General features: G+C 46.1%; 1 protein-coding gene across 3 annotated transcripts in view; it reads right to left on the reverse strand.

Annotated features, from left to right (window-relative positions):
- Nucleotides 1–835: 835 nt before the first annotated feature.
- cadm3 (cell adhesion molecule 3) overlaps nt 836–21281 on the reverse strand; it is an 87121-nt gene continuing 66675 nt past the window's right edge. Inside the window, exons 6-12 of one of the 3 annotated variants that reach the window (XM_076745750.1) lie at nt 17678–17848; nt 16954–17044; nt 11292–11464; nt 10448–10846; nt 9947–9967; nt 7165–7290; nt 836–5112 (exon numbers count right to left, since the gene is read on the reverse strand). In XM_076745750.1, the coding sequence (XP_076601865.1) occupies nt 4994–5112; nt 7165–7290; nt 9947–9967; nt 10448–10846; nt 11292–11464; nt 16954–17044; nt 17678–17848 (1100 nt within the window). In that variant the 3' untranslated portion in view covers nt 836–4993. Of the gene's footprint in view, nt 5113–7164; nt 7291–9946; nt 9968–10447; nt 10847–11291; nt 11465–16953; nt 17045–17677; nt 17855–21281 lie in introns of all 3 variants that reach the window. The other 2 variants (XM_076745749.1, XM_076745751.1) reach the window with 2 other exon arrangements.

Genomic DNA, 21281 nt, shown 5'->3' on the forward strand with positions numbered 1-21281 from the left:
AGCATGTGTACAGGCTGATGTTAACATACCAGGATCAACATGTGGCAACAATATCCCCCAAACCTCAGTCCATACTGATGAGGTGAGGGCAGAGAAGAGATAAGAGGAAGAAAGGGAAACCAGAGAGACTCAAAGGAACAGAGAAAGCCCCGGAAACCCTAAAGCAGATGGACATTTTTGTCTGTGGCAGAGAAAGCTTTATTCAATCATCTGTTTTAGAGATGATAAGATCAGGTATGAAATGTAATGTCGTTTCATCGAGTTCACAGAGAAAGTCAGTCAGTGACTTCCTCACGTTTCAACAGCCAACCTTCCCTGGTTTTAAAAGGGACGTTGAATTATTGCATTGCACTGCCCTCTGCTGGTCATTGAACTGCACAGTGCAAAAAAATGATGGCGCATGGCTTCTAGGAACCTGTTGACAACTTACAGTTTTACATGTAGTGGTTATTGGATTTGTGAGTTATATAATCATATCCATTATCTATTGAAATGACAGGGTTCAGCTGAAAGAAAAGGAAGGTATTTACCCTTTGATCAATCTGATTTGTTATTGCATGTTATGAATTTGAAGAGTCCTGCTGAAGCTAAAACCCAAGTCCTTGTTTATATGATGCTAAGTTATTAATACAAGACCAGAATCCTCGATGCTACGATCTGTGAGGTGTTGCCGTGCATATTTCATGTGAGCTTTTATTTGTCTGGAAAATTGATTTTTGGAGCAGTTTGTTTGAGGCTGTGAGGCAGAGGGCAGAAAACAGACTACCCTCTGGATGAACTCTTTATTTTGGATCAGGTCTGATTTCTGAACACAAAGAAGCAGCGAGACGAGCGGTGAAATTAACCCAAATGCATGTTTATTGAAGTCAACAACTGAACTGGTACTTTAACCGAAAAAAAAGTAAAATAAAACAAAACAAATACTCTATGAACATAACAGCCAACGGACGCAAACCCACCACGGCATGCGGTTGGGCCTCGCCCTGATGACATCATCAGCCATAGTACAAATTAACATACATGACAGCACTATTCTCATGTGATATGGATATTTATTCAAAAGGAAGACTTGTCATCCAAAAGAATCGTTCTGAAAACAAAGACGTTGTTTTAGTCATCGAAATAATAACGTTTTTGTGAATGCAACACATGTGAGAGTGTCTCCGGAGTCTGTTTGGGTCAATTAATACACACCTCACACTCATACACAAACACACATACACACACATTTGTACAAATACACCATAGTCACAGACATCATGCCTGCCGTGCATATCCAGATATGTGTGTAGATGTGCATGTACCCAAAGTGTGTGTGCCAAGTGTGTATGGGTGCGCTTGTAAGAGTATCCAGTAAAGGCAACACTATATACACGAAATTATATAAAAATGGTTGTCGAAACAATAAAATACGCAAAATTTCTAAGCTTCAAGTTTTGGAAAATCTAATTTTAAAAAAAAAAAAGAAAATGATTATCAACTGAAGTGAAAGTAATGGATTTAAAATTATGCACACCTTTTATAAAACATAATTTAAAAATCAATTTGTTTTATACTACAAAATGAAAAGAGATGACGGGCAGCTAGTGTGCGACTGCCTGGAGAGGAGGTGGTGAGAGTCAAGTGATGGGGCAGGACAGCTCGGTCTGACGTGAGGAGGGAAAAGAAAAGCTGCTGTTTGCTGGCATCTGGTGACAGCTAGTCAATACTGCACTGATGCAATGAAATATGAATTAGACTGACTGCACGTCCCAGTTCAGCGCCATTGGACCCTTTCATCGCCCTAATGCAGCAGCGGCTGGGAGAAGCGGGACGAGTCCTACGCTGTCGGTTCTCTCAGTGTTACTCAGAGGACTGCCGTGTTGAGGAAGTTCAGACGGCTTTAACTGGGACGTGGGCCTATGTTTGCAGATCAGAGAACAGCAGGGAGGTCAGTCGGACGGACCGCCAGTCCCGTCTCAGGAGAGAAGCTTGTCGGCACTTGTCATCTCCGGCGCTATCTACATTTCCAACCGTTTCTCATGCAAGCTACATGCTAGCACATTAACTAAGACGAAGGACAGGACGATAAATTACAGGCAAATACAGGTCCATTAGTTTTTAAAAGACACTACACTTTGTTGAGTATGAGGCAGGTATTCGTTTCTCCATTCACAGAGCAGAATTAGACTGGGGTTAAATACAAATCAAAGGTTACTCTTCAAAGTGGACAATGAAACTCGGTGAGACAGAGGCCATCCTCTGGTCTGCAGACATGAATACTGTGAAGAGCGTTGCAGAGCAAACGCGGGACAGACAGTGTTCTGATTCCTTCCAAATATTCAGCTCGCTTTGTTTAAAGTCGTCAGGTCCAAACAGCCTCCACCAGAATTCAAACACTTTTTAAGCCCAGTTTACTCCAGCGTTCACCCCAAATTCCAACAGAGCTCTCTGAGAAATGAAGAATAAAACTGCTTCAGGTCACGTTAGCCTTCGTCGGATAGCTAGCCTACAGACACGCTAGCCGGGCGTTGCTTTCAGAGCAGCTAGCTAGGTAGCAGTTAACGACAAAGCGGGGAGTGATACGAAAAGCACAATCCCTGAACGGTCCCAAAAAGGGTGTACAAAAACTATCACAGACATAACTGTCTACGGGTGGACTGACAACAGCAAATGGACTCTTCTCCAAAGCACTCCCCCCCCCCAAAAAAAAAAAGTGCCGCAGAGAGCCACCGGCGCACGCCAGCAAAACTACTTCTACTGTACGTTCACATGGACCCCCGAACGAGAGAGAGACCAGCAAGGAGAATCAGACATCGATCAGAGATGGAGGGGGGAGACGAGGGGGATGGAGTGATGAGGAGAGGAGCGACTGGGTGAAGGTGGATCAGGACGCAGACGGGATGATTGATTAAAGAATGAAAAGAAATGGACGAGTGGAGCGGGGGGGGGGGGGGGGCGAAGAGGACATTTAAGTTCCTAAATGACTTTCCTCAGTGTCAGTGCAGCCCAGACTCCGGCTCGGCACCCTGCCCACCGAGCCAAACCTTGGCATGTGTACAGTCTGGAGCCCAGAGGCTCTTAGTTAGATCGCAATCAATTTCCACGACTGGGCCAAGTGGAGCTTGCCAGTGCCAAGGTGAACTCCCAACCTTAATAAAACACCGTTCATTTATGGGAGCCTTTTGCTAAGCTGGCGAATGATTCCTGCTTGCAATAACACACACACAGAAAAAGAAACAATAACATAAAGAGGTTTTTTTTTTTTTGCCAGGAAGTTTGTCATAATGCATGTAGGCAGTCCTGTCTGGCCCCGCCGCGGAAAGCAAGCCAGCATTTTCACCTCCCCGAAGCAGCGGCCGTGCCAGCTTCTGAGAGGAAGTCATGATATCACCGCTCGATGAATTTAACGCCGCGCGGCCTCGCCAAGACAAGCAGTCTGCTGCAGGGAGAAAAATGGCGGGGCCTAGCGGAGGGAGGATCACGGCGGTCCACGTGAGGCGGGCAGTGACGCTCCAGGAGAAATCCGACAAACACTTTGACACCTTTCGAAGCCGCGTTCGACCGAGGTTTTGCTACAGTTTAGTGTTTGGGAGCAGAGGGCTGACGGAGCGGGGAGAAAATGGCGCCGAGACAAAAGCAAATCAGTGAACCGCATCAGATGTTTGAACCTCAAAATCCAAAAATTAGATCTGTGGACTCGTGGACTGACAAACTGACAGACACTGTAAACTGTTAACACTGACAGCAACACACTGAGACACGGAGGAGAGAAAAATCTCTCATAAGTCCCAAAAAACCAAAAGGAATAAAAGAAAAGACCCAAAGGAAGGAAAACGTTCCTCATAGAAATATTTGCAGTTAAGGTTAGTTTTCATCGCAACATCTTCGTCGTTATTTTTATCGACTTTTTTTTTTCCCCAGCTATTGATAGTTTTGACTCTGCATTTCCACGCATGTAATAAAAACAGGCAGGCTTTTTTTTAAGAGTATATAAGTTACTGTAATGCAGTAACAGACTGTATGAGATACAGGAGAGAGGGAGATGTAGAGAGAGAGAGGGGGAGAGAGAGAGAGGGGGAGAGAGAGTGTATTTACAGCACACCAAACATTTTCTGTCAAGTAAAAAGAATGCTATATAATTCTATATATATATATATATTTATATATGTATACTGGAGCCCCTCGGCTTGGTAGCACAAGGCGGGAATGCTGTTTTTGCATGAGTGTTGCATGTTGTGTGGTGCTGCATTGTGGGAAATTCACCGGCTCGTTCCAGGGTTTGGGAGGACGCAGGAGGAGGTTTGATGGCATAAAAAGATTAAACGGTGAGAGAGGGAGATTATGTTTGTCAGTCCTAATTTGCTTTGGATGGATTTTCTCTGCCACTGGGATGTTTACAGAGGGATACTGGCTCGTTAGATGGAGAGAGTGAGGACACAAATGGGAAGAGACGGGGCTGGTTTGGTTGGGATGGCGAGGAGACGGGTCGGCGCGGTGCGAGAAACCGGAATGTGAGTTACAATTTTGCTTTTTCGAGGCGCTGACAGTTAGAAAGAGGATGCCCGCGTAGAAACGTGTTAATGTGTCGTTCAGAAGTAATTCATGTTAGTAGGAGGCTCGTGTTTGTTAATCTGAGCATCATTCAAGTCTGCGTGAGAAGAGATTTCCCCAAAACTGACTCCTGTGTATGTGTGTGTGTGTGTGTGTGTGTGTGTGTGTGTTTGAGTGTGTGACTTCAGTTCGTCCATGTGTCAGTGCAAAATCTCACTTCCCTGTATCAATGCAAAGAGGGTAGTACCAGTTGAAGCTCAGCTCGTCGCTTTATCCTGCCCACAGTTCATTCCCTCCCGTCCCCACCCCTCATCCCTCCAACCGAGTGAAGAACTGAAGCGTTGTGAAAACAAATGGAGGTTTTTTTTTCCCCTTCACTCCTCCCCTCTCCTCCAATCCATGTCTTTTTCCTCCTTCTCCTCTTTCTCCCGCTCCTTTCCTCCACCGCTCCGTCCTCTGTCTAGATGAAGTACTCCTTCTTGTCCTCTGCTCCGGAGTGGCCTCCCTCTGCGTTGATGATGGCCGTGTCGGCGTCGGGGGCGTCGTCTGAGCCCTTGGCCTCGTGGGTCAGATACGTTCCTGTGGAAGGAGAGAGAGAGGAGGAGGAGGAGGAGGAGGAGGAGCAGGAGGAGAAATAAGACTGCTGTGGCAGTAAAAGTCAAACACTGGAACTCTAAACTGGCTTAAGGCGAGCAGGACGGATATGATGTCGAAATGATCACTCCAGGTGCTTTTGGTAGCTTCTGCTGCTTCTTCTTTGCCTTTGATGTGAGTGAATTACAACGTAGTAAAGTTCTTTAGGACGCTAGGAGACACAGAGTCCTGAGAACAGCTGATAAAAAGGTGTTTGTCCGAGCACCATGCAGGACTTTTCTTTGGAGGGGTTTTATGTCAAGATTTCTTTGGCTGTTGTGGGAATGAACTAAGGCAAAAAGTGAATTTAAGTCATTTCAGTGAGCGATAATTTGGTCTGCAGAGCCAAAGACATCCAGACCTCTGGGTGAAAATGTTAAGTCTTTAGACTTTTCTTTTTAACCAAATTTAGCTCAGTTTTATCCTCGGACGTCTTTTGACCTCCCAATCACCAAGTCAAGCCTTCCTCACCCAAATAATCCCCTGCTCTGGTCAGGATTTTATTCTGTGGTTCATTTTCTTGTTAGCTTCATAACACAACGTTATTTTCACAGTTTTACTCATCGTGATCGTTCTGGTACATTTATATCTGACTTTTACAGAGACGGTCAAAGTGCATTCTTGATCTTAACTCCAGGTCCACTTAGGAGCTTTTTCAGCAGCATGTTGTGGTTTTTATCAGCCAGTACACTTGATTAGTTGTTGTGTTGTTGACTCAGCTGCTATCACAAGACCGAGGTGCAGTATGGAGCTTCAATCGTGTGAGAGCAGGCGGTCGTGCACAGCATGCGAACATGCTTTGGCCGTGGCCGGCGTCACATTGGTATAACAGCAAGGAACCTGGACAAAAGACTGTTTGAGCAACAGAAAGAAAAAGCAATCAAGGACGTCCACACCTGACACCAGAGACCAGCTTTGATCTCTGAGATGTTGTTGAAAGCTCTGGAAAAAGCTCGAACATCCAACCTGAGTGAAGATTATTCTGTCACCTTATAAAACCCTTTGAAGTGAGTTAAGCTTTGGTAAAACCTCAGGAAGTGTAGCTTTCTGGCCATCATACTGTAAGTGCACAGATTGTCAGCGGTTTCATCTGTTGCTTGTGTGCTTCAGTAGTGAGAACGATCTGTTTTCAGCTACGACAGTCCTCATAATCCCTCACTCCTCTGCTGGACCCCAGACAGTGAGGAGCCCCTCACATGGTCACCCCCAGGTCTTCTCCGCACCGGCGCCTGAACCAACCGGAGGGAGTCACGGATGCAGCGACTTGGACATGATCCCTCACAGACCTGGCATCCGTGAACACTGGCCACTGGAGGCACTGCAGCCGGCGGAGTCTGGCACACTGTGGTGATGGTGGCGGTGGGCAAGTGTTTATCAACTGGACCACCTGGGTGCTAAAACCTGCCTTTAGTACCCTTTAAATGTCACCTGTCCCTTGCTGGAGTTGAGATATCTGAATTTGCTTTGTTCTTGCTTGCTTGTGTGCTAAAAAGATGTTTGTTTTTTTTTTTAGACCTGAATACAACTGAAAAGAAAGAAAAAGTAACACACGAGCAACAGAATAACTCACTAACATTATGGCCAGGAAGCATTAACGCCAGGAAGCATTACCACAATCACTTTAAATCCCATTTTTGACCGCATTATTGAAAATATGCAGCTGAAACATCGCTGACATCAGGAGGAATTACTCACAGGAAGTTCTGTGAACTAAAATGCATGAAAAGGCGATGAATAAACTCTCACTTCTTGTCATTCATTAATTTCTTATTCTACTTTGAGAGTAAAAAACAGTGAGAGGTATGCTTAGAATCTATATTTAGGTATGAGTGCATTTCTGCATGTCCCTGCATCTGTATGCATATGCATGTTTGTACGTGCGAGATTCTGTCTTGGTCCCCATGTATCCATATTTATACGAGTGTATCTGTGTGTACACTCATGCATGCATGCATGAGTGTGTCCGTGCGAGTGTGGGTGAGCGTGTGAGCAGTTGACCTTTGTGTCTGATGAGGTATCTGCCGAGGACGATGAGGAGGCAGAGCAGGATGAAGACAATAACGGCTACCACCCCTCCGATCACGGCGTGGTCCACCCCCGAAGAGGTCGACATGGCTGTGGGGTCTTCAGAGGAGGGTCGTGGGATGGAGAGGAGAGGAGAGAGGAGAAAAGGAAGTCATGTCGTAAAGATAAGAAAGCGGGAGTCGTAACGAGAGAGAAGGAGGGAGAGAATGGACGAGAAAGATAGAGCGACAGAAAATGAGGCAGGGGGTGAGAAAAAAGGGGAGAAAGGGACAGAGAGGCAGAGATTGAGAGCAGAGAGGGAGGAGGAGGTGGCGGATGAATATTGGTGGAAACGGGAGACGGATGATGAAAGGCAGCAGAAATAGAGAGAGAAAATAATGGGGAGAGTGACAGAGAGAAGGCAGAAAGAAAAGAAAAGAACAGGGGAGCGGAGAGGACTTGTCAATATGTAATACCCAGGCACAGCGGCAAACCTTCAGAAGACAAAGGCGAGGATATGAAAAAAGCCAGGCGAAAGAAAAGAGGCCACCATTAAAAACCCTTCGTGACTAACATGCAACAGGATCCTGTGCAGTTTATCAGCCGAGGCCCGATCGCTTGGAAGAGCCGCGTGGGGGCAGCTGACGTCGGGTGAAATCCTTCCCCCGTCAGCGGTGGTTATTTCCATCTTTTCACTTTAACTGAAGGATTTCATGCTCTGCTGTGGATTGAGAAACTTTGACAACTCTCAGTCTTGCAGAGTTTGGCCCTAAAAGCCCAGATTCAAAAATTTCAAGAAACTCAACGTTTCACTATCGGATTATAAATCTGAATTTAAAGCTGTTTTCTACTTTGCTTTACCGAGTACTGCACTTACTCATACACGTCGTACTTACTATATCAAAGGATATACTTGAGATACATTTTAAATATTTCATTGTAGATGTCAGATCATTTTAGCTACTCTGTGCACCATCCTTTAACGTACACCCTACAAAACAAACTTTTAATGTACTCTGACACAGTTAGCATGTGGCGGCTCAAGATTAGCTTATCAGCTTGATGCAAACATGTAATTCAATTACTTTCATAAAGTGTTATGTAAGCAAAATTTTAATGTATTAATGGTATTAAAATACTTTTTAAAATGTTCTTTTAGCACATTCACAAAAGCGGTGATGTAACTTTGCTGTAAATATGCTATAAAAGCACATTAGATGCACAAATTCAACACGCATTTTTAAAAACAAATCATTTTAAAAGTGTGCATATAATTGAAAATGTATTCAGCGTATTAAACATACTCTAAATACATATGAATCTAATAATAAAATACGTTTTATATGTATGTTTAGTATAAATGCACTGTGATTATCTTTGTACTAGTTATTCATTCACTTTTGAGGAACTCACTTATGACTAAGTAGAAATGTATATTGTCAGTGTACTTTAATACTGTAGAAATACACTTGCTGCCTTTTTTTAAAATTTTTTTTTTAAGTTTTTCACCCGACAGCAGAGATTTGATATTTTTCCTCCCAGTTCGCCTCGCTTCAGCCACTTTAGCTACTTGCCCCTCAGAGAAGAAAGCAATCTGCGCAGAAATAATTTGATACATCATTTATTTCGCCTGACTTTTCAGATCAAACGCTGGGTGTCAATTTGAGAGTCGCTCAGATACAGGCACAACTCGAAAGCAGCACTTCTCATACTGAAAAGCATAAAAAGACTGAAGAACAGAGAATAAAATGGAAAGGGGGGTTGGAGGGAGAGGCTGGCTCGCACCTTGCCGAGCATCTGAGGGGCAAAAACCGATATGGAGGGCAAGGATTCGACCAATCAGACGGAGAAACAGCTAGATCGCACACCCAATCAGAGAACAGGAGTGAGAGACAGGAACGGCAACATCCAAAGACAACCAGAAATGTGGACAAAACTCAAACTACAGCCAGCCGGGGCACCAAATGACGGGTTGAACGGTCCATTTTGGAGGAAAAAGTCACATTTCAGCCACTTAGAGAAGTGAAGGGGCATGACAACAGCCAACCAGAGGCCAGGCGGAGACAGAGAACAGGGAGCAGAGGGGGAGAGGGGCGGTGGGGAGGAGAGACTCGGAGCACCAGTCAGAATGACACACACACACACAGAAAGCCGAACACACACTCCGGCTGGCCGGCGTGGAGGTGAGAGGGGCATGCTGACGAGGCGAGACTGAGAATGAGCCCATAAATCCTGCTGTCAGCATCAAAGGAAAGCAGACAAGACCCAAGAACACCTCCATGCCTGACTCCCCCCACCTCCCCCTCCTCCTCCCAGCACTCACACACATAGAAAAAAAAATACACACACACACATAGAGAGACACACACAGAGGAAGTGGAACACAGTGTAAATGACTTGTACCACTTAAGAGGTCACGCTTGTGTGTGTGTGTGTCTTTGTGAGATAGATGCGAGGGCCTGGTGTGAGCGGTGCTGAGGTGAGTGTGTGTGTGTGTGTGTGTGTGTGTGTGTGTGTGTGTGTGTGTGAGCTTGTGGTATGAGCCTGTCTGTGCATGTATGGGCAACAACAAAGCATTACGTGGGCAGGAGTATGAAATATTCATCCCTCCGCTTTCAAAGTTCAAAGTGTCCTCAGACTGGGGTTTTTTTTCCAGAGTGACAGACAGACCAAAACAGACAGAACTACAGACAATCAGAGCTACAGACGGACAGACAGACGAAAAGTTAGAACGACAGAAAGGCAGAACGACAGGTGACTGGTGGAAAAGCTGTACCTGCAATGTTGTCTGCGGCATCTTCTCAAGAGGATGAGTAGATGGATTAGATTGATGGATGAATGGATGGATGGATGGATGGTTAGATGAGTGGAGGAGTGCGTGTTGGGGGGTTTGGGGTTAGGGTTAGGGATTATTAACAGGAAGAAAGAGGGAAACAAGAAAAAAAAGCATCAAACAGCTGTGACAAGGCCACACGAATGCCATTTTCTCCTTCACTGTGTGTTGCTTCAAATCTGCACTTGCTGTCGGCTTTGTGTTTGCATGTGTGTGTGTGCGTGTGTGTGTGTGTGTGTGTGTGTGTGTGTGTGTGTGTGCGCGCGTAAAACAAACTCCCAGTGTCTTTGACTCCTCCACAATGCAAGCACAGTTTGTGTATTGAAGAACAAAATAGCAAAGTAGTAACTTGAATGGTGTTTGTTTTCCCACTCCATTACTAAGCTTCTCGCATCTCGTTTGTTTGCAAGTGTGTGTGCAAGTGTGTAACTCAGGTGGTTTTACCTGTGAAAGTGTACACTCCATTCAGCCGGACGGAAACTGAGGGAGTAAGGGTGGGGGAGGAGGAGGAGGAGGGAGTGGAAGCGGAAGGAGCGATGCTTGCAGAGGAGGGAGAGAGGGGCAGGTCGGGGAAGAGGGCGTTGGAGAGGGTGGTGGTGGAGAAATCGGAGATGGTGGGCGCAACGTCAGCCGCAGAGGGGGCGGGAGAAGGGGAGGAGTCGGAGGAGGAGGTGGAGACGAGGTCAGGAGGAGAGGAGGAATATGCAGGGTCAGAGCCGGAGCCAGAGAAGATGTCAGGAGGAGAGGAGGATGGGAGGGAGGAGGAGGAGGGAGAGAAAGCTGGATGGGTTGAAGGGCCAAAGGAGGGGATGGAGGCATCCGGGGAGTCTGGGTCCATGAGACCTTGGGAGGTGCAGGAGGAGGAGGAGGAGGAGGAGGAGGAAGATGAGGCGGCATGGGAATGAGCAAGCAAAGCGCAAAAATGGCCGTGGATCGAACGAATGGGACCATAATAGCGAAGGGAGAGAAGCGCCAGAACGAGCATAAAGCGGTTGGATGGCAAAGCGGTGGCGGTGGTGGTGGTGATGGTTGGCGCGGTTGGATGAGAAAAAAAAAAACAAAAAAAACAAAACGACAAACAAAAACAGGAGGAAAGAAACGAAAGAAAATCAGAAGAGAAAAAAGATGGAAGTACAAGCAAAAGCCACAACAAACGACAGAAATAAAAAAACGTGATGAAGAAACGTAAAAGAAGAAGACATCCCAACTGTTTGTCTACACCCCTTCCCCCTCACACATCCCCCTTCCTGACTGCGCCTCCTTCCGTCTTTTCACTTTGTCCTGTTACCTTGCACCAGGAGTGTGTACTCCCCCTGGCTGTTTCCGATGCCGTTGTCAGCGGTGCAGAGGTAGACGCCATTATCTGATTTGTTGAGCACTTCGAAGAGCAAGAAAGCACCGTCGACTTTGGCCAGCGGGGGGAGCTCTCCGTCCTTCTTCTCCCACATGTAGGAGGTGGGCCTGAGATGAGAGAGAGAGAGAGAGAGTTAAACTGTATGTACTCTGCACATTTTGCCAAAAAAGCAGAAGAACTAAAAGTGAAAATCAAAAAAAGGGGCGAAGAGATGAGAGGAGAAGGGAGGTGTGAGGAGTGCTGCAGGAGAGAGGAAAAAATGAAATGATCAAGGGCGAAGAAGAGAAGGAGAGGGGAAGAAAGAGATGGTTGGAGGGGAGGTTAGACCTGGGGGGTATGAAGACGGAAGAAGAAAAGATAAAAGCCGCAGAGGACAGCAGGTGAGAACAAATAAGAGAAAAAAGATGACTGTTACAGTAAGAAAACAGAGAAGGGACCGAGGGGAGAGACGGGAGGGTCGCCTCAGCGGGCAGTAAAAGAGGAAAAAATAAAAAATAAAGGAACGATGAAGAAATGACGGGAAGAGGAGTGCAGCAGCTTGAAGACGAAACGAGATTAGAAGAGATGGAGGGAGAAGAAGACGACAGAACAAAGATCAGCATTTCAAATCAGCCTGCCTTAAAAAATCCATTCTGCATAACAGATTGTGTATGAGAGAGATAGCGAGACGTGCCTTGATAAAAGAATCAATTATGTAAATGTGCGAGTCCTTAAGCACTGTACAGTAATTACAATGACAGGGAGTCTGAATCGGGGACAGACCTGAATGGGTTGGACTGATTAATCGCTCTTGGAAATGTGAAAAAACCCTCAGCGACACCTAAAGGTGCAATATGTAAAACCACGATGGAGGCCGGGTGGCTATTCGCAGTTGTACAGTAACAGTTAAAGGCAGGAGAAATACAGCTTCTTTCAGACCGACACCTTAAAATCCATCTGGAGACCAAGCCCGTAACTTCACTGTGTGTCGCTGCTGTTGGACAAAACTCTCCAACTGAGTGAAAAATAATGAGAAACATCGTCGGCTCCCTCGACACCTGCTGCTGAGCAAACACATGGGAGGCTTACAAGGAAGCTCAGAGTTTGAACGTGTGACGTCCAGGGCATATAAAACCCGACAATACTCCAAAAAAAAAAAAAAAAAAAAACAGGTTTGGCAACGTCGCCTGGTTACCTGCAGTAAAACGTAATCAGCTGCTGCATCACGCCGCCTCCAACAGCTATATAATATGCAATTAACTGAACAATTAACTTCACATTTACAGGCTGTAACACGTGTAGTGTTATTAAACATAATGCCCAAAAGTCAATCCCTGTTATACAGCGGGCAGCTGAAGAGCAGGCGGGTGATTGGTCGGACCGTGCCAATAATTCCCATCATGCATGTCTCAAATCTGTGTTTTAGTCTGGGCGGTGAGTTAAGTGGAAACTTTACAATTAGCATGCACGCATTAGTAAACACTGCGTAAGAGTCATGATACGCTTGAAGACATTCTTTATTGGAATTATAGAGTATGCTGCATATCCCCACATCTCTCATCTATAATCATTATCACGGTACAGAATTAGCCATTGGGTGTTTTTGTTACATTAATAATACAAGATTTGCTAAGTTATGTTAATGTCGAAAACCACTGTAACCCAACGCTTACGAGTACAAAACGTGTCCGTCATATGAGCGGTTCGAGCTTATTAAACGAGAAGTCTGGTGTTATTTCACATCGTTCTTATTTTCACTACATCCCTGACAAGACAAAAGATGCATTCGTCCAACTCTCATTACTTTCTGAGTCAGACAGTCTGCGGCTCGCAGTCCCAAGGCCGTCGCTTCTTACAGAAGACGGACGTATTTAAAGCTGCTCAGATCACTATTCATATATAAAGAATGGATGAAGTGACGAATGGCCTGACTCTGCAGTTCTGCAATACAGTTTCATTTCCTAAAACGGCTGCACACTGGTAGCTCTAACAGGAGTAAATTGGGGACTGTTTTGCGCCGCGGATGAATGCACATTTGGTGCGCTAGTGAGTATTTAGGCTCATTACAACAAGGAGCAGGACTCTGAGAGCAATGATGTGGCTCACTGATGAGCTTTAGCAGTTGTTGGGCGACACGAGAGACGAATAAACTACATCAGGCTTTCGGTCACACACGCAAGACTTGTTAGTGAGATCAATGCACGGCTGGTTTCGCTCTTTTCCTGGGAGGTATACTGTAGAACGGGGCCGGGCCTCAACCTCTCGCAGATTACAGATTACTGCAATCCTGTTACACGTCACCTGCTGCTTTCTAACTGTGGCCGTGACCTTGCAAACATAAGGAAGCTTGCACTTAATAGGTCAAAGTTATGCAAGCGCTTTAGCTGTAACGGTGTTAAGAGAGCAGTCTTCGGGAGCTGAACTTGGTTAAACGACTTCAAACGCAGCAATGTGACGCAACTGCTGATCGAATACACGGGAAATACAACAGAACACAGAGCACGAATTCCTTTCTCTTCTATTAAAAAGCTCCTGCTGCCGGGCGTCAAGGAAACACAGTATAGAATTTGATACGGTAAATTATTCTTTTGAAGCTGACACGACGTGACCGCGGAAAGAAAAGTGTGTATCGTGGAAAGGAGTGCGACATCCGCTGAGTGTGATCGGGGAGGGCAGCTCGAGCAGAGGAGGGGGATCAGAGTGGCCGGGTGTGTCGGAGGAAAGGTGTCGTCCTGGTGATTGGGTTTTGACTGACAGCTGTGGGGAGGGGGGGGGGGGGGGGGGGGGCAAGCTGTATCTGATTTGATTGGACAGTAGCTCATCCACAAGCAGCGGTGCACATAACTGAGCACACACACACACACACACACACACACACACACGCACGCACACACTGGCTTTCTCTTGTTTGCTCTCCCTCTCTGTCTTAGTCATTCGCCGCTTGTCACCAAATCTTTCTGTCTCCTCTCCGCCCACGCTTTCCTCCGCTTCCCTCTACCTCTCCCTCTCCCGTCGGTTTGTTTTCCTTCCCTCTCTCCTTCCCTTGTCATTTTTTTTGTTGTTGTTGCCTCGATCTCACAGTTTCTCTCTTCTCTTCTTCTATAGCCTCGTTGTTGGTTTTTTTTACACGCAGCCCCTGCCTCTCGATGGACGCTTTTATCTCAAGCGTCGTCGTGTCCCCGTGAGTTAAATACACTTTTGGAAAGCGGGTGATCCCGGTGGGAGCTGAACCCTGAACCCCTGCACTGTCAGGGCCATTTCCAATGACGTACAAGCATTTATTGCCATAGAACAAGGCCACTTCTTTCATAGAACATACATCATTTAATAGATGCTTTCATGCAGTCTAATTGTATCACAGGTAAATATATTTCTAGCACAGGTGGTCCCTGGGTGAATTTAACCCCTGGCCGTGGCACACTGTTCACGCCTTGCTTGCTCTCGTGTCTATAATTTATCGACTCCCTCGCTGTCTGTAAAGGCACATACATTCGATGACAGTCACCTCCTCCTTCCCCGCCCCCTATCTGTTCCACCTGCCAATCAAACTAAACGGCTAGTCTTATTCCTAGCCTCTCCTGTGATGAGCTGACAGGGGGGAGAAGGGAGGGGCTGGCAACGGGAGGCAGAGGAGGAGGAGGGGTGTGGAGTTAAGAGGGAAAAGGTGTGAGGAGAGATAGAGGAGAGTTATTGAAAAGGACGGGGAGAGGTGGATGTGAAGGAGGAGGGGGAGGAGGAGGCAGGGAGGCGTCGTGACAAGACGGAGAGGGGCGAACGAGCCGTGAGTGACACGGCGGCAGAGAGATACCCGATGATGGAGGGATGGAGGGAGGGAGGGAGGCAGGGAGGCAGGGAGGGGATGAGAGCGGATCGATAGGGCTGGTTGGCTGGAGGTTCATCTATAATGCAGAAAGGCCAAGGGAAAGAGTGTATTTGTGAGGGCAGGATTTAGGACCAGGTTTGCAGTTTGTTTCTGTGTGTGTGTGTGTGTGTGTGTGTGTGCGTGTGTGTGCGAGCGTCAGAATAATTGCGTACACGCTATCAGTGAACACGCGAGAGCTTGTACAAACTGGTGTTTTGGCAAACTGCGCCCATGTGTGTTTATTTACGTGACGAGCGACTGCTTGCACGTGAAGGTGTCAGAAATCGAGCATGCCGATGTGTGACTGCTTACAAGTGTGTCCCTGTGTGTGCAGGCTGTCAGCGCTGCTCCTTGCACATGTAGCCTGTAGGGGTGTGTGGGCAAGTGCATTTTTTAAGGCTGCTTTTGTGTTTTGCGATTGTGTACCTGCCGTGTAATTTGACACCTTTTCAGTAACTAAATGTGGGTGGGTTTCATGTGTGTCTGCTTCTTTATGTGCTCATCTAAAGTGCTGCTAAAGCCTATTGAGACCCTCTACATGACTGTAGTAAGGAAGCTTTGATTGGAGCAAGGACGGCAGCACCCAGCCTGCCTTGTTTGAGAGTCAAGGCTTCCATCAGCTCAGGCTTTGGTAGGAGAAAAACAAGCGATGTTGGAGAAAGCCTCGGCTCGATTTAATTGATCATCTGTTGGGTTACACAGATTAACCAGACAAGGAAAAAATATGAAGACCTCACACCTGGGTCAAGATCAAGGTGAGAGATCACATTAGCACGGGCTGAGAGGAGATGATAAAAAGGCTACGAGCACTGTCAGACAGAGAGTACATAAAACCCGAAATGACTGTCCATCTGCACCAGAAAAATGTCAGCGTCGGCCATTTGTTCAAACACCTTCATATATTTATGTTTTCATGATCAGCGACCTGTTGGTGGAAGGTTGAAGTAACGCCGATGTTACAGCCTCTCAAAAGGTTGTCTGACTTTGACGCCGAAGACGAACGACCATGCTGTCTTCTAACCACCACCACCACCGCCATCTTTCCCTAACCTCAACCGAGCCCAAACCAAACCCGACCGAGGAGAAAAAAACGACTCGTGTGGGTGATTTCATGTGGGTGCGGACAGACACGTTCTGCAGTTAAGCGATGAGGATTTGTTGGTCCATCTGCAGTAAACAAACAGTAAAAACTTTACTGAGGCTCATATGAGAATTTCATTTGCGAGGTTCTGCCTGTCATCATACAGACGTGCCGCACGAACAGCTCCTGCGCCGGTGTGGCTCCGGCATACAGAGCGTACTGTTAAGTCCTCCATCTTAGGAGACTCCTGTAAAATGTGAGCAAATTATCATAATTCACTGCTTGATGGCACAGATAAGAAAACCTCAGTTATGCTGCAAACCGCCTGGAAATGCTGGAACGTGACACGCTGTTCAATCATTTTACTTATGTGCTGACAGAGTGATTTTGCATAATGGATATTGTTTGGACGCACTGTTTATTTAATTGCTTAAAGTTATATTTCATACTTTTTGTACTGCAATTTGAGGTCAATCAACTAACCAATGATCTCCAACCCAAATTTTGTACATGTGAAGAAAAGGTGTTTGTGTGCATCTGCAGTACGCACTGTGTGTTTCTGTGTGTGTCAGCGTGCATGTGGGCAGATATGGGGTGAATGAAACGTGTGTGTGTGTGTGTGTGTGTGTGTGTGTGTGTGTGTGTGCGTGTGTGTGTGTGTGTGAGTGACTTACTCGGGGTTGCCCTCGCCCAAACACTGGAGATGAAACTTCTCTCCCTCTCTGGGCAGATCGCTCTCGGGCAGGATCTGCACGTTTGGGGAATCTGTAAGTGGAAGACAAACACACACACACACACACAGACACACACACAGACACACACACACACACACAGAGTATAGTTACATAACACGGGACTCATAACCGTGCAGACATGGAAACAGCACCGATAGTCTCATTCATCCCCGTCTCCATCGACTCCCATCTGCATCCTGTAGGCGTCCCCATCTCTCTGCCTACCACAATGACATAACCCCTTACACAACGACATCACTCTCCCTCGGCGATGCAGTACCACCGGCCTTCCCACAGGGTGGCAGCACCGACCCAGACTCCGAAATGCTCCAAATATAGTCTCATTTTCGATGATAACCTGCTCTTCTTATCCACAGTGACTCAACTCTGGCAAGAGCGCCAGCAGAGAAAGGTTAAATTCCTGTGTGGTCATTATTACCGGCAGCTAATGTGAAATTATTGGGCCAGAGATCAAACTGCAAAATGGTGGAAATGTGCCTACACTGCCTAATAAAAGAGAAGAGCAAGGCAGAAATAAAAAACAAAGCAGTTTGAGGTTTCCATTTCCCTCTCGCATCCGTCTGTCCTCTACTCCCCCTCTCCTCCCCCAGCATCCTCTGTTATCTCCTCTCCTCCCCATCCACCCATTTCCCAGTTGACTCACACAACACCCGCAGAGCCTGCTCGCTCCTCTTGTCCCCCGGGGCGAGAGAGGGATGGTCGACGGCGCAGGTGATGAGGGCGTTGTCGTCGCTGCGGCTCACCTTCAGGGTGAGCTCGCTGCTCACGTTGTACGTGGGCTCGTCTGGAACGGACAACACCACGTCTGGACGTCCTGAGGCTAAGAGGGGCGAGAAGGGGAGGGGACAGTCAAGAGGGAGGCGTCCGCATCTTAACCGGGGAATAGTACAACACAAGCCCAAGACAGATACAAAAACACACACCAAACATAAACCAAAAGGCACAGAGGAAGGGTCTTTTACTGTGATTAGGATGTGGCGGTTTCATGTTGTACAACTGTACAGAACTGCAGTGACCCCCATTTGTTCCCATTAAATGAAAAATGGCTTTTCTGTGCAGTTACCTTGTGCCCCTGGGTGTTTTGCTCTGCTACCACTGTGTGCCACATATACTGCAGGTCTAGCAGTGCACTTCCACACATTTCTAAAGCAATATCATACATTTTACCACTAAAAGGATCAATGTTTTCTGCTGACTCATTCGGTGATGTATATAAAAGTTTCATCGAACAAAATGTGATCATATAAAGCCTGCAGGTTTATCTTCAAAGGTTACTACGAGCAGCAGCCGTAACACGGTCTGAGCTTTGTGTTTCTCTCACTTTGACGAAATGATCAGCCAGTTAGAGGATCAACAGAAAATTAATCAACAACAATTTTTAGAATCGATTAATGTAATTAATCAAGCTAAACTGCCAAACATTTGCTGGTCCCAGCTTCTCAAATGAGAGGATTCGCTTCATTTCTCTCTTTCATGTTGCTGTACATTGAATATCTTTGGGGTTTTGGACAGTGCGTCAATCAGCTATTAATAGAAAAGGAATCGCTGATGGACATGTTGGTTAGTTGCAGTCTGAAGTTTGTCTCATATTCTAAAATGCCATTGTGGTGGAAACAGCTTAAATTTACTCGCTTATAAAACGGTATAATTAAACGCTCCAGTCGGTGTCAGTCTGACATCCAGCCGCAACATTCTTGTTCATGTGAAAAGTAAAGAAAGTGAAAATCTCACTTCCCTTCATGCCCTGCAATGTAACATCAGTAAACTGCGAGCGGCGCGCTCATGTTTGCTAACCAGGCCTGTCTGTGATGTTCCACGCTGAAGGACACCAAAGGGACGAGAGAGGCTAAAGATCTAATGTTGCTAAGTCCGGCTTTCTTTTGGACTCGCTCGCTCGCTGTTGCTTAGGAGACAGCTTGCATTTCACATGATGTAATCCATCACTGAGGACGGAGAGGCATCTATACACAGGAGCAGGGCTTCGTTTTGGCAAATAAAGAGAATCTACAGCATCTTACAGGCAAGCTGTTGCAGCCACATTTTTGTTATTTCGGGTGATAAAACAGGTCCGCCTTTACGGCTTAACTTTGCTGTTTCCCTTTCTTTCCTTTAGCTTTACATTTCTGGCAGCATCCACAGCAGTCTGTGCAGAATCAAAAGAAGGAGAAGGAGAACTGGGCAGGTGCAAGCGAGTGTGAGGAGCAGCAGACAAAGTATGAAAGCATAAACACAGTGGAGACTGTCATCCGGAGATCGCACTCTATTGTAAGAGAAAATATCAAACTGGGTGGTCAGAGCGTGAAAGTGGTTGGTGAATCTTGGAAAGTGGACCGGAACCTTATCACTTTCTCCTGCATGGACTGACACACACACACACACATGCACACACACACATGCACACACAAGCGTGAGCACATGTAGGTCAAGCTCATGAATAACATACACACAGAGGAGACAGAGATAGTGGCTGGGGAACAGATTGGAAAACACACACATACACTTTTTCCTCTGTCTCGCCTTTTTTCTCTCAAACACACAGATATTAGAGACCCCTCCTCATCCTCATCCTCCTCCTCCTCATCCTCCTCCTCCTCCAGAGAACTCTTCAAACACCACTGAATCTAATGACATCTCTCTTTTTATTACCATAACCAGTCCTCTGACCCACAGAGAAAATTAGTTTACTTTCCAGGTGCATTTCAATAATCCTACGCCACTCAGAGGAGTCCTTTCGTCACCATCCTCTCTCTCGGCACATAGACAGTATGTCGCCTTTATTAAAGACCGTGCATTTCCAAATCCAGACCTGGGATTGAAGAAATGCTGTTTGTTTACTCACTGTCTCTCGCGTACAGTATTTTTGAAATCATACAATTGTGTTTTAATAAGTTTTTCAGGCCCAAGGGGTCACGGAACCGACTCAGCACATTCATTAAGGAAAAAATAAGATGTAGTCAGTTTAAGTGTTTTTTGTCCCCAAGACAGCAGTGATGCACGTTTAGTCGTAATTCACATTTCCTCAGTTCATTATTAGATAATCAGGGTAGATTTGCATGAAAGCGGAGCAACAAGCAAATCGGACCGGAGAGCGGCAACAGGTGGTGTTTAACTGGATCGCAGAGGGTCAGCTCACACAAATTACAAAAAACAATATATACTTGAGCTCATTTTTGTTTTTTTGTCCAGGTTTCAAGAGGTTTGTCTTTCACAGTCCTCTCTCCGTCCATACATACAATGGTGGTTTTGGACTGTGGTTCACACAGCATCTCAATCCAGAAACATCCTCATTACTCGGCATAATCCCCACAACAGGCTGTGAGCACGTCTTCATCTTGGGGAATATTTCTCTGTTAGGAAGTAGTTCCAATGAAAACGGTCCCCTGGTGGATTATCCAGAGTAATCAGGATGTTGTCTTTGGAAGCAGTCATTGCTGTTGTCATTCTTCAATTCTATGAGGACTTAGAACAAAATTATATTCACCGCAATCTTGGCGACATCTCAAAACCTGCACAAATAAAATGAAAACTATCTGCATGGCTAGGCACCAGATGTAAGTGAGAATGTGTGATTTGGGTTAACCGACCCTTTAATTGTAGTTAAAGCAGCTATAATCATTTTTATAATGTCTTATGGGACTATGTGAAAGAGATCTTTCATAGCGATGAAACAACAGAGGTGTTATCACCTGACTCTAGTGTTTGTCAGTGTCTTTCAACTTGTTGTTTTGGGCCCACAACAGCTCTCGTAGCTTCATCTCCAGCTGCAGCAGGCGGCTGTTTTCAGCTCCCAACACCAGACAGGTACGGTTAGCGACGAGCTGGTGATCATAGAGGAGCAATTAGATATCGCCGGAGCAGTTAATGGAGACTAAAACAGAGCTGAAAGAGAATGAATCCTGGACGTACATTAATCAGGTGGATACAAACACGACTCTAAGTGAGCGATAATGCAGCTCCATGGCTGCCGAATATGTAAATGTCGCTGCTGCACCAAGTTCGACATATCTGACTTTATAAGATGTCAGTGTTGGTTGCAGCTTGTTTCCACAGCTCCCAAGTGGCAAAAAAACAGTTAGTGCAGGTTTAATTTATGTGCAAAGTATGAGAGTTGTACCCTGAAGCCAGAGAGCAAGCTGGGTCTCCACATATATAAGGAGACTGTAGAACAGACCACGCAACAGAAAACACGATGCTGAGATGACGGCGGGTAGAGGTAAAAATAAAGGTGTGAACAATGATTGCTGATC

The sequence above is a fragment of the Chaetodon auriga genome, chromosome 12 (assembly GCF_051107435.1).
Source record: "Chaetodon auriga isolate fChaAug3 chromosome 12, fChaAug3.hap1, whole genome shotgun sequence".
NCBI classification, from domain to species: domain Eukaryota; kingdom Metazoa; phylum Chordata; class Actinopteri; order Chaetodontiformes; family Chaetodontidae; genus Chaetodon; species Chaetodon auriga.